Genomic DNA, 13,814 nt, shown 5'->3' on the forward strand with positions numbered 1-13,814 from the left:
CGCAGTGCATACAAGGGACCATAATGTGGCACAATGAGGTGGCAAAGGCTTGAGCGCCAAGATTACATCCCAAATCATGTGAAACCATTACAAGAGTACTCTCAGGTCATTGATGATACAACAAAAGGAATGACTAACACATGCGAGCACAATGAACAACGGTTAAGAGAGAACATATTAACAAGCGGCACGTGGAAAGATTGAGGTGACGACTAACGAAACAAGAGTTGTACTAATATTAAGGCACCACTTGGACCTATCAATTGACGGTGCCAACGTGGACTAGGGTTTGTTGTACCAATATTAAGGCACCACTTGGGTTAAGTTAGTATTGTTATCTAAGTTAGCTTTGTAATTCGGTGGTAGAGTTAAGGTGGAATGAAAAGGAAATGGGCGATTTTTTTGTTTTATTTGAAGATGTTTAATGAGGGAGAAGACCTTAAAGTTGGCATTATACAACGGAGTTAACGCACAATATAGCATTTTAAAAGAAGGCTATTGAAAAAAAACTATGGGTTGGGTCGCATGACTGATAGTAACATAAGCATTCAAGTAACACGTGTCAACTTTCGGCTTCGTACATTTTGGCCAACCCCATGTGCTTATGTATTATGTAATAAATAATTAAAATTCTTATGTAAAGTAAAGCTGTGGGTAGATCCTCAAATTCGATGGTGATGTTACGAAATATTAATAACAGCCAACCACATCACCTCCTATCTTTCCGTGGGTACGGTTTCATTAATTATCTATCTATCTATCAATCCACATTACACGCTCACGCAAGAGAGCTATAAACACATATGTTGTCTTGCATTGCAACTTTGTCTAAATATTCCTCATGTGCGAGTGGGACACATCAACTACATGGATCTCGTTGCTTCCATGCTTCAAGGTTTCATTTAGGTATGGCAATGATCCGTAATATACCCAATGTACGAACCGGACAGATCCAAGAAAATATGAAAAATTGGATTTTCAGATCAGATTCTTAGATTCGAAATAATTTCGAATTGCATTTGGATTTACCCCAATTCACTCTAAAAAAATTTAATCCGAACATATTTTAATATTTTCTTTTAGCATTCTTAATTTCATTTAAATACATATAGATAAAACATTTTAATTTTTTTCTTTTTTGATTTCCCTCTATATTTGTAGTTGAAAAATATATTTTATATGATTTTTTTATTTATATATTAAAAAAAAATAGACATGTTCGGATAGATTTAGGATTAAATGAAACGAATTAGATTCAATTCACATATTCATTAATCCATTCAAATGGGATCGGACACATGTTTCATAACACGGGTGCATTGGAATCAACTCAGAGGACCAAGTTTCCACTAGCCAATACAATCAAATAAACCCCCACTCTTGGATTTCATGTTTTAACTGTTGAGATCACATGTTTTTCAACCAGTCGTTTTTCATGAGTCACCAAATCCAAGCCTTCTGATATTTTAAATAAAAGTGCAATTTTGTTAGTTTAACTATCAAAATAACAAAGCTTTTATATCAACCATCTCTTTCCTTCCTAGCAGTCTTGTATTCCTCTCTTTTAAAAGAATTTAACTAAGAAAGGCAACAATTTGGTAACAACTCGTAGCATTGAAAAGGAAAACCAACCAATATAGCCAACTCAAGTTAATAAGATTCACACTCAATACTTGTATCTATAAGTAATTGCAAAAGTTCAATGCAGTATACAGGTAAACAGAAACATGGTGGGCTTATATAGCACAAAGTGACACGCAGCTCAACCAGCCATCAGTTCATTCTAATTATCTTCTTGTCCCCCCTCATCTCCTCCATCCGAGAGGCACGTACCAGCTCATTGACTGTATTGCGCCCAGTTTGGAGTTCCCAACAATGGATGGAAAAAAAAAAAAAGGCAACAACAGAGAAATGGCACCACAAGAGCACTTGAGGATGATACACAGCTGCAAACCTCAGTCTGCAATGGATTCAACCATTTTTGGGTGCAATGGTATCGGGGTCTTTAACAGAAAGGCAAGATAACCTTCAGTTGGACCATACATGTACCAATCCCTGCCTATTACCGGTGTAGATCTCATTGCGGTCTTCGTCATAGAAGAGTGCCGTGATGTCTTCCAAGGCTTCCACAACTGAGTTTCTGATCCGAGAAGCGTAAGACCGCTTCTTCCATTTGCCACCACTGCTGCTGCACTCGTCATCCCTTGGGTTGCCGTTGCTTGCACGTATTTTGGCCAGGCATTTTCCAGTCAAGATATTGCTGATATTGATAGACCCAGCTGTGCATGAGATGCATAAATACAATTAGAAGCTTGATATATATACTCAGCTTACACATGAAGAAGCCATTGGGCCCCAAATAGTATGCAAGAGCATCGGTGTCCATGCACATTACATAGATTAATTGAATAACAAGAACATGCAGAGACATTGGTCTTCCCAATCCAAGGTGTTTCCAGCACTAATTGCCCAAAATATAGACTGCTATGAACCGTACACAACCAACTACGGAAACCCTCTATGACAATACATGGAAGTGCGAACATGTACATGAAGAAACCAATAAAATGGTTGAGTGCATGAAGTAGTTCAATGATTAGGGTCCTAGTCCTGGCTTACATTTTCAGCCCTAAAACTAAGATTTAAAAAAAATACCAGTTCCTTCTAATGGATCTTCTGAATCAGCCTTGCAGTAAGAAATTATAAGATCTTGATCACTCGTAATATAAATGTTGTTTGTGTTGCAGTCTGGATGCCATAACAGGTGATCCTCGAATGAAGTTACAAGCTCTCCCCGGAAATTCCAAACAGCAACTGTTCGATCTCGAAAAGTCAAGAACAACTGATTCTCATATAGAAATATAAATGCTGATGGAGTCATGAATTCAGTTCTACTAACTTCTGTTAGCTCAGAATTTCGGACCTACAAGAAATGTCAGTCAAACTCCATAGGTGCAAAAACACAAAAACCCAGTAATTGAAGTGTTATTTTAATGTGGAAATAGCAAAACCTTACATCAAGAATCTGAAGATTCTCATTTTCTTGCTTTACCAGTAGCTTCTCATTGAACTGTTCTATGAAATCCACCTTCTTATTTCGATGAAGGAGATGATTGAAAGCTTTGAGAACAGTGCCATCCTCTATAGATAGAATCTTAAGCGGAACATGGCTACCCATTCTCGTAAATATCAACAACATAATGCCTGGACTGTTGTAAAAAAAGAAAATTAGATGTGGGAGGATAAACATGCATGCTATAATACGCAAACACCACTTACAGAATATCAACCTGGATCAAACTCAAGACAGGAAAATCATTCAAATCACCTCATTAAAATAGATGGCATTTACTTTATGAAAAAAAAAAAATGATCATAATAATAACAACAACAATAACAAAATAATAACTCAAGCAAAAGTAGAGGGATCGCATAACATCAAAGAGAAAATCATTTGAATTCCCTCATTAAGACAGATGGCACATACTTGAAAATAAAAAGCACTGCATGCAAAAATAATAACTCAAGTAAAAGTAGATGAATCGCACAACATCAAACAAACTACCATATGAAACATGTACAAAGGCAGTAATCGAAACTCATGCAAAGGTGCTACATGGAATTAATCAATCCACAATATCAGGCAGTTAAGAAAACCAACCTTATAAATTAATTTTCATTTTCCTATAATCACTTTCTGTGAGTATTGATTTATAAACATAAAGAAGAATAAATAACAATTTAATAAGAAATGATATCAAATCTAGCCAGTCTTGATGTTTGATCTGCTTTTGATGTCCACAAAGTAATAGATATCCATGAAGAATATTGAAGAAACTCAAGCAAAAAAACTGGTTTCCAACAAAGAAGAGTCGACTTTGATTACTCCTTAAATGAAGAAGTATGAAAAGGAAGACAAAATAACTCAATATTTTCAGTGACTACACCCATGATATCTTTTGTAATGAATCCATTGTGCAAATCCCTTCACTTTTTTTTTTTCTGTCTTCATTTATTTCCCCCTTTTTTTTCTTTTGTACCATATATTACAAAAAATAGCTATGCAGAAAAGGCAAAACGCAGCTAGATCATGACATCCCTGATACACAATTGCATACCTAACACTGCCATTAGCCAACGAGCCATTTGCATCATTTCACGCTTGCAGTGGTAAGGATCATGGAGATCTCCAAGTCCAAGATGAATCCAGGAAAACATTACAACCACCGAAGTATATATAGCTGAGTTCCTTTTAGGCTCAATAGTAGAGCTAGAAGTGTCTGCTTCAACAAATTGCGAGACCTTCACTTGTAAGAGTCTGACCACCAAAATGGCATAACCTCCCATGTCCCCCACCCTAACACTGAAGTTAACATTTAAGGAACCTTAATATGAAGCACTTATAGCTATCCCCACCATCCAAGTGACAATATCAGCAAATTTTTTAAGGGAAAAAAAAAAAAAAAGATTCATGGTTTTCTTAATGGACCTTTTTTGTTAAAATCATGGATAAATAAGCTAATCGTGAACTTTGACAAAAAAAATTCATTATGTTATATTTATTATATCAAATATATGAAATAAATCTTGTTATATGTTTCTATAGTGATATTTACTTTAAATTTTTTCCTATGTTTTCAACACTTCGCCAAATCTTTCCAAAGTTTTCCCCTACCGAAATATTCCCAATGCCCACCATGAACTACCTTCTTCCAACAACTTGAAAGACCACCAAATCTTCAAACTCATAACTCTTATATGACAAAAGTGGTCCAAATGATGCTACTTCTAACTCAAAGAGACCGCTTTGAAATAAGACTTATCCTTTAATATGAATATATTATTCTCTTTACAAATAACTCAATAAGAAAACGAATCCCCCCCATCCCCCCGGCACTCCCAATTCAAGGTGATTTTATTAGAGTTGTTACAGTAGAACAAAAGAAAAGACCAAAAGAGACATACAGGGAACTCTCATCTCTCTTGGTATTTCTGAGGGGCATTAGTAAAATTTAACACTAATTGCAAACTAGCTTTATGCCAGGAACCAGACATTTGTAATGCATAGCATCAAAGTTTATTAAGCCGAGAGTGCCCATTATGTCAATGAATGAGAACATGCCACAAAATAGTATCATAAAAGATGGAAGAGTATGACGAACTAAATAGGGCCTGGTCCATCATATCAACAAATTGGAATGTATTAAAAAATTAAAGCATCACGAAAGTAGTTCTCGATTTCATGAGAAGAAAATATACCACTGAAAGTTGTCAAACATACAGAAAATGCTTAAATGGGGACAGAGAGAGAAGAATTAAAAGGACAAAAATAATACCGATCCCGACAATCAAAGGTGAGAGAGAGTAAGAGATAATGACTTACCTAATCTTAATCTCTTGTACATTTTTATCAGATATAGAGTACAGCATCGCATAGTTTTTGAGATCGAACACCTTGTATATACTATTAAAAGAAAAACAAAAGGAAGTTTAGATTCAAAAACCAAAACATGCATTGGATGAACTAGAACATACTGATATAAGTAAACATGATACCTATCTTGTGCAGAATAAGTGAGAACCTTCCCATTTACATCATCAAACTCAACAAAACCGGGCCACTTCAGTGACTCAGATTCAAAAAGGGCAAAACCAGCATCTGGCTTTCCTCTTCGTATGTACCTATCACAGTTATAGAATTTTTTCCACTAAGAAGTTGCAAACACATAAAATAGAATATAGATAATATTAAAAGAAGAAAAAAAGGCGAGAAAGGGTTCACACACTCGATTCTTGTGGTTCTGCATTTCAAAGAGCTGAAATTGTCCGAAGCATAAACTGAAACTGTGATAAGTGAATCGTTGTTCTTATTATAGAACAAACTCCGAATGACTTCATCAGGACTCACATTCAAAAAGCATATTCTCTGGTTTGTCTCTGAATTTAAAAAAATTCAAATATAGAAGGCATGTCATTGACATCAACTTTGGAATTAGTGGTTCATCTCAATGACATAAGATTCTTTCGCAAAATAGTATTCCAAATGTGGGTGACTTAAAATCATGTGTGCTCACCTCTGCTAAATGCGGCACAAACACCAGATTGTGCAAGAGCAAATACAATGTCACGTGCTGCCACTATCTCAATAATTTTTGATCTCTTCTTCAGAAATGGCAGTACCAGAGGACAATGACCCTTCGGATCATGGGTATCATATTCCTCCTGATGAGAAAAAAAAAATCAGATAAGTAATTGAATTCTTGGAAATTAGGCTAATTAGAAAAAAAGTCGTGATAATCTGATGCCCCTGTCACATAACCACAGATCATTTGGCTCGGGATACACAAGAAAATGATTTTTGGTTGTGGGTATCTCAAGGAAATGATCTACGGTTCTGTGAAGGAGGGGTCAGAAAATTATTATTCTTAGAAAAATCAAGTACTTGCATGCCAACAAACAAACAAACTATTTCAGTTTCATGAATATTGTGAATTTTATGATAAAGATTCAATCTTTCATAGACAAACTACAATAACTTTATATAGAAAAGATTCTGTTTTATTTTTAATTTGAATCGCCAATTGTGAAACAAGTAGTCTTCAATCAAATATAACGAGTGCTACTGTTATCATTCTAAAATCTAAACTGAAACTCTATCGTAACAGAACATCAAGAATCCAAAAAATTAGAAAAACTAACCTGCAACCCTATATTCCTGAAGCGTTCCTGGGCATTGCTCATACTAAAAGCACGATCACGTCTTGAACATATCTCTCGTCTCTGAAGCTTCTTGACACTGTTAACAAATCCATCGATGCGTGGTCGTTTCTTCGCCAAAATTCGACGACCGCAACAGGGGCGAGGGCTGACGCAAATTCTCTTTCCATCCATCTCAGAAATCCCAAAATTTATACCCGAAAACAGTAAAATTGCACCTCATAAACCAAAACAAGAGATATGAACCATCCTGTGTTTCTCCAGAGAATCACAATCTGAAGCTCAGATCCCGCTTATAAACCTTAAAATCGAGACCAACAACAGATGTTTGAAAGATAAACCCTAGAACCCTAAGAAGAAAAGGGGGGAAATAAAAAGTCTAGGGCTTTCTTTTGGCGAGAACGATTTTAAAGCAACCCAAGAACGAAATCGAAGAAACCCTAAAAAAAACAGAAGGCGAAGAGTGTTTGTGTGAGAGAGGGAGTCTCTCTCGCGCGCACTGAAATGGTGTCGGAGAGTTACGATCAAAAAATCTAAAACAGAAAGGGCAGATTATTTAAAACTAGTTTGTCTGTTGTTTGAGTGAATGGTTTTAAATTGGGTGATTTCTTTAAACTTAGACCTCCACGTTTTCGATAATATTTGAGAAACCCTCGTATGTTTTCAAACTAATGATACCCCCTTTGAAACCAGTTGTTTTCAATCTTTAGCCATAAAACTTTGATTTTTCTTATCAAGTACATTCATTTTAAACTCTTTGCTTTTCATCTTCAATCTTAAGATTTTATCGACTTCAACCTTTAAACCAATGCAAAATAAGTTTTTTGAGAAAGTAGAAAATGATGGAATTTTAATTGATTAAAATAAATTTACCACAAAGATTGAAAAGCTTAAAGATGATTGATTTAGGAAGGAAAAATTAAACTTTTTTTTTTTTGTGGGGTGAGAGGGAGGGGGAGTGGGCTAGAGACTGAAGATGAAAGCATTTAGATCATTTTTGGTTAGTTTATAAGAAAAAACCGAGGTCAACGGGGCAAGTCTCTCTATGTTTTGAAGTACTTAAGACGTCCTTGTGATTTCAAACTGATCACATGTCCCCCTTAATTATCGTCTTCCTTTTCCATGAGAGATTAACATATAATGACCAAAAAGGCCCCCTTGATGTGAGGGGAAATCTGATACCTCAGGTTTCTAAAACATTGGTGTGGTGCTTGCCAAATAAATTTAAACATTTAGGTCAAACTCACAAGTACTTAATCAAGTATGTTTGAGTTACGTATTAAAATATTGCATTTGATGCCACATTGATTTAATTTCAATATATCTTTATTTTTTTTCCTCCCATAGCACTCTTCGACACTTTTCATATTCGAGTTTTAACTTACCGTTAATTTAGTGAGGGTTCGCACAAGAGATTATTTTCTTTCACTCTCTCTACCACTCCCTTTGTATCATAACATCCATCTAACACCCTTTCATTTTAATCTCTTTTACTATGTATCTAAATCCTTTTTTTTTTCTTTTTTTGTCTTCTTTGCTCTCTATTTTGTTCTATGCACTCAAAATTTTCTTTCTATCTTTTTAAAGTATAATTAGAAAATGATAAAATGCATTATATTAGGGTGTATGATGTAGACATGAGATTTTCGAGTCTGAAGATCTCTGATATTTGGATTTGAAGTTGCCACTATTTTTTTTTTAAAGGGTGTGAATGGGGATCCAGAAAGTGATTTTATAAAAAATCATTTAGTAGTGACTCTCGTACAGATAAAGTCTATTGGTTTACTCTAGATCTAGGTAAGAGGTTCTATATTAAAGAATAGGGAATGTGTTAGGCACTCTACTCCCTCCACCATTAGTGAAAATCTCATATTTAGTTAATTTTAGAAATAAATAATAAGTAGAAAAAATCTGATTTGTATCCTCCAGTGCGAGGGACTTTGATTTCGATTTGAACCATTAAAGGCTTTCTTATTGAGGAATGGGTCCTTCTATGGTCCATATCTTTGACAAATCTTGAAAAATATAGATTTTTTGGTTAAGAGCCCATTTCCATAGGGAAAGGCCCCAAAGTTTTAGTTTCAAAATCTTTTTCAGTATGTACTAATGTAGGGATTTTTTTATATAAATATTTTGAAAATGGTTTTTCAACCCCTACCCTTTTGATTGAGTCGGAGCCCAATCTACTAGAGGTAGGGGAGAGTATCCATTACATCTTAAGGTAGTTATAGTAAAAAAAGATAAAATAAAAGTAAAAGAAAGAAATGGTAGAATTAGAAGAAGGGATGTTGAAGGAGAGAAAAAGGGAAAATAATTTTTCTTTCTCTTTGTCCACATCCTACTTTATTCTTCTTATTATTTAACTTTTTTTCTTAATTTCCACTTGATGAGTCTTGATTTTAGTTTTGATGTGTTAGAGGTGTAAATTTTTTAATGGTTGGTAGATGTGAGTATGATGATTGTGTGAGAGGGAAAATAGTTGAGAGTTGAGGGAATTGAACTTAGTTAGGGAGTTCAGGTCTTAAGAGATTGTGTTGAGAAATAGATGAGTTTTATTGGATTTTGGAAGTAACTTTTAGGGGTAAAATGGGATGAAATGGTGAAAAGAGGTGGAATGATATGAGATTTGTGAGAGAGTGTGTGCGTAAATAGAGGGTGGTGGAAGGGGATGTAAATGGGTTGTTTATAATTCAAATAGATTGTATCTTTCAACTCATTTAAGTTGAGTGTTAGGTGAGTTGAATGGAGTTGATTTGATTAGAAGAAGGAATTTGTAAGAAAGTGGGTGTTGATTTTTTTGGGAAGGTGGAGGATATGGTGACGTGTCCAAAAAGTGTTGGGGTGTATGTTAAGTGAGTTGATTAGGAATAAATGGTGTGAGGGTGGCTAGTAATGAGGGATTTGAAGAGATTGAAAGGGGTAAGTTATGACATAGGTATGCGTGAGATGTGAGTATATTAATTTTTTAGAGAAAGGTGATGGGGTTGGTAGATGAATTAGGGAGGGAGGTTGTGGTGGTGACATGTGTCCCATTTTTATGATCTTGGTGATTAGTTGTGATTATTAGGTTAAGACTTGAACTTGAAATAATGGTTGGACTTTGAATCTAATAGGCTTGGTGGTGGGTTGTGTGTGTATAAGATTGAGTTTTAAATTTAATAAACTCGGGTTTCTAGCCCATGAGCCAAGCAAACAAAACCTCTAGACCACTTATTAGAAAGATAAGTAATTTTTTGAGGGTTTGGGCATTAGGGTCCATTCTAATTTTTTTGAATTCCGCATTTTGCATGGGGGGTCCGTCCAAATTCGAGTGTCTACATATGAGATACATTGGATCATTGCGACCACATTTCATCACAAACAAAAGGTTGTGATGGAAAATGATATATTTAGAATATATTAATTAAGATATTATAGAGTATTTATTTATGTTTAAAATATATCAATTTGAATATTTTAGAATATTTATATTTGACTAGAATATCTCATTGATATATTCTAAATATATCATCTTCCATTTATGATGAGATACACCAGCAATGATACAGTGTCTCATGTACCTTAATACAATGCACCTTATTCTTTAATAATTTTAACATTGAATGAGAATCCTCAAGTTTGACCGTTCAAGTGGTACCTATGAAGATTCCATGTTAATCAAGTCAATATATATTTTAACAAAATTTATGCTTTTTCATTAAAAATTATGTATCTCTTACATCTAAATGATTTGTCTTTTATAAGATAAGGACAATGATCTTTAGATTTATCACATTTAGTTATGTTGTCATCTTTTCCATTGGGCCATAATATGTTTGATTGTTTGCATTTTAATGCACATAGGTTGTTGCATGTTTTAGTAGTAATGAGAATGAAATTGAATAGGTTGATGCACATTTAATGCTTGTGCGAGAAATCTTTGTTAGTAGTTGAATTTTAAGTTGCATGATATTTGATGGGCATTTTAAAGTGTATACTATTATATAACGTCCGTAGATACAAAAACTTCCACTATATTGAGATTCCCACTGAGTTAAGATTCCTTCATTCTTGTACTCTTAGGTGTGTCTGCAACAACACCTCTCCAACGTCCAAGACAGAATATTAGTACAAGAAAATAGAATATAATTTTTTTCCAAAGAAAATTACATACCTTATAGTGTCCTGTGCCCATATATTTATAGGGCTTCATCCTTGATTTTCTCTTTAGTTTCCATTCTTTCCATTTTAACCGTTCCCACCCTTTTAGGGACGTCTTTTGATTCTCGCAAATATGGTTAAATTCTTGATTTCCAAGGATACGATGTGATCAAGCTATATCCTCGATCTTCAGAATCTTGGTTTAAGATTCTCTTCTCATAACACCTGGTCTCCCTTATTTCGATCTTACCGATTGGTTACATCTTCTTTGCCTCTTATACATGTAATTCGATAGAATCATCTCATAATTGTCGTGTGTTAGTGTCTGTAAAAAATATCCTCCGCAACGTGCATTGATCTTTCTTCAAAAGATCTTGTTGTTAGGTTGCACTTAACATGCATCTTCTACTACAATCCATACCTTTCTATCGTTAATTTTTATTTATTTTTGAAACCTTGCACAAAAATTGATTGCACCTTGACTGTACATTGATTTTGGATTAGAGAAGGGTGCATCAATTTTGGTCTTTACTCTATATCCTATTTAATCTCTAGTTTAGAGAACATTCTCGACTATTTTTCGATTAGATCATATTGATAAAATGTATCTCAAGGTGTTACTTGGACGATTTAGATGAGATCAATTTTATTTCATCCCAAGGTAATCTTAAGGCAATATCTTCCCTTCCAAGTCCTCAATCACTGAAATAATTATTAGTTTTCTAAGTATTAGTATTTATGGGTGACCTTCCTTTTAATCTGACCTCTACTCAATTTGGACTATAATCCTTAAGTTCGACCATGATCAAATCAATATATATATATTGACAAAATGTATGTCTTCTCATTAAAAATTGAGTCGTGATTTTCTAGCTTGATTTTTTTTCACTTGCTAATGTAGTAAGGGCATAGAATTATAGATCGTTTTCTTTGGGATACACAAGGAAAAAAGACCTATGGTTTTGTGCCCTTGCCACGTTAGCCGAGTGTAGATCAAATAAAAAAAATCGAGTCAGAAAATCATTAGCCTTAAAAATTATCTACTTTTACTTTCAAATGAGTTGCCTTTTATTAAGTAAGGGTTCCTAAATTTATCTTTTTTGTTTGGATGCTATCTCTTTCATTTGGATTATGATATGTTTGATTGTTCACCTTTGGACGCAATCTCCTGAATAGTTTTGCATTTAAATGCATATAGGTTGTTACACGTATTAGTCCGAAGTAACATATTGAATTTAATAATTAGGTGTATATTTAATGTGTCTAAGAGAAAGTTTACGTTGGTAGTTTGGCAAGTGTAAGCAACATGATGTTTGGTCAGCATTTTATTGTGTATATTAGGTAAAGTGTACCCTTCTTTCTTCAAAGGATCATTGTGTTAGGTGTACAATTTAATATGCATCTTATAGTATAATCTATATCTTTTACAATGTTTGTCTTGGAAAACTTTGCATTGAAGTGGATTATATCTCAACTTTGAGCACAAATTTGAATTTTGAAAACCCTCCTTGTTACAAGACATGTGGAGTTTTGAATTTGTTTCACACCCTTGCATTTCTATCAAAATTTGGAATACCTCCTTAGAATGCCATGTGTAATCCAATGGAGAGGGTTTCTTCAACTTTGATAACATTCTCTAAGATTGCAACATGGATGGGTTGGGGATCAACCCGTGCTCAACCCAAATATGACAAACAACAACTCACGCCTTTGCCCAACCCAACCTCGGGCATAAAAGGCTCAACCCAAACCCTACCCAAGTTAGGTTGTTTGAGTTAATATATTCCTCATTAATACTAGTCAATTTAGTATTAATAAGGATTTATGCACAGATAAGTAGCGTGTTAAAAAAAACTTAAAATTTACAATTATATTTCAAAAATTTATATATATAAAATTATAAGCAAATTTAAAGAAAGAAGGAAAATAATAAGATTGACTCGAATAATCACTTTTTTTTTTTTATATACTAATAATCATAATTTTCAAGAAAAGAAAAATATTTACAATTATAATATAATCATTGTATAACAATATAGAATTACACTTAAAACAAAGGGAGCGGTTCAGTAGCCCTAAAGTTTGGTGTCAAACATTTTTTGTAAATCACTTTTGATGGGGTTAGAAGTTTTGGAATAGGCTGATTTTTTGTGAGGATGATCTCTACGGTAAAAAGATCATCCTCACAAAAAATCAGCTCATTTTGAAAATTTTAACCCTAGTTTACAAGTTGAAGAATTGTGGACCGCCCAATTTTTGTAAATCACTTTTGATGGGGTTAGAAGTTTTGGAATAGGCTGATTTTTGGTGAGGATGATCTCCTCATCATAGAGATCATCCTCACTAAAAATCAGCTCATTCCAAATCTTCTAACCCATATTTTGAAAAATGTTTGGCACCAAACTTGGCAAACTTTAGGGTTGTTTGTCCCTTAAAACAAAATATTAATAACAAAGATTAATTATTTATCTAATGAAAATAATTACATGTTAGTTTTTGAGATTGATAAACAAAAGCATACATATTGAAATATGAATTATGAGTGTGAAAGAAAAAAGTTAAGAAATATTTTTAAATTATAATCATATTAAGTTTGGATTCGGACAAATCGGGTTGGTCGATACTTATGCCCGCATCCAACCCGATTTGAGTTGGGCAATTTTTTTTATTTTATTTCTTTAACTTGAGGCCAGACCCAAGTTAAACTTATGCCCAGACACGACCCAAGGTCAGGGTCGGGTTCAACCCTATGGGTTCACGTTTTGCCTCTCCTAACATTCTCTACCATCTTCCAATTGGGTGAGATTGTGAATACGTATCTCGAGGTGATCATTGTAATCTAATGGGAAATCTTCCCATCTAAGCCGTCGGTCACTCAATTTACTTGACTCGGCCGTTTGAAACGAAAACTGTAACGAGTTGCAAAGTGTAGAGAGCGGGAAAGATCAAAAAGATGA

General features: G+C 34.2%; 1 protein-coding gene across 1 annotated transcript; it reads right to left on the reverse strand.

The window, feature by feature from the left end:
• Window positions 1–1,614: 1,614 nt before the first annotated feature.
• On the reverse strand, window positions 1,615–7,289 carry LOC147385172 (uncharacterized). The gene is made up of 8 exons (XM_086425991.1): window positions 6,700–7,289; window positions 6,075–6,222; window positions 5,787–5,937; window positions 5,557–5,682; window positions 5,384–5,464; window positions 3,017–3,209; window positions 2,656–2,923; window positions 1,615–2,279 (listed from the first exon to the last, which is right to left on the reverse strand). The coding sequence occupies exons 1-8, from the start codon at window positions 6,889–6,891 to the stop codon at window positions 2,029–2,031; spliced, it is 1,410 nt and encodes a 469-aa protein (XP_086282117.1). The 5' UTR covers window positions 6,892–7,289; the 3' UTR covers window positions 1,615–2,028.
• Window positions 7,290–13,814: the final 6,525 nt, after the last annotated feature.

The sequence above is a fragment of the Akebia trifoliata genome, chromosome 15, assembly GCF_017979445.1.
Source record: "Akebia trifoliata isolate Shusen 1 chromosome 15, ASM1797944v1, whole genome shotgun sequence".
Lineage (NCBI taxonomy): Eukaryota > Viridiplantae > Streptophyta > Magnoliopsida > Ranunculales > Lardizabalaceae > Akebia > Akebia trifoliata.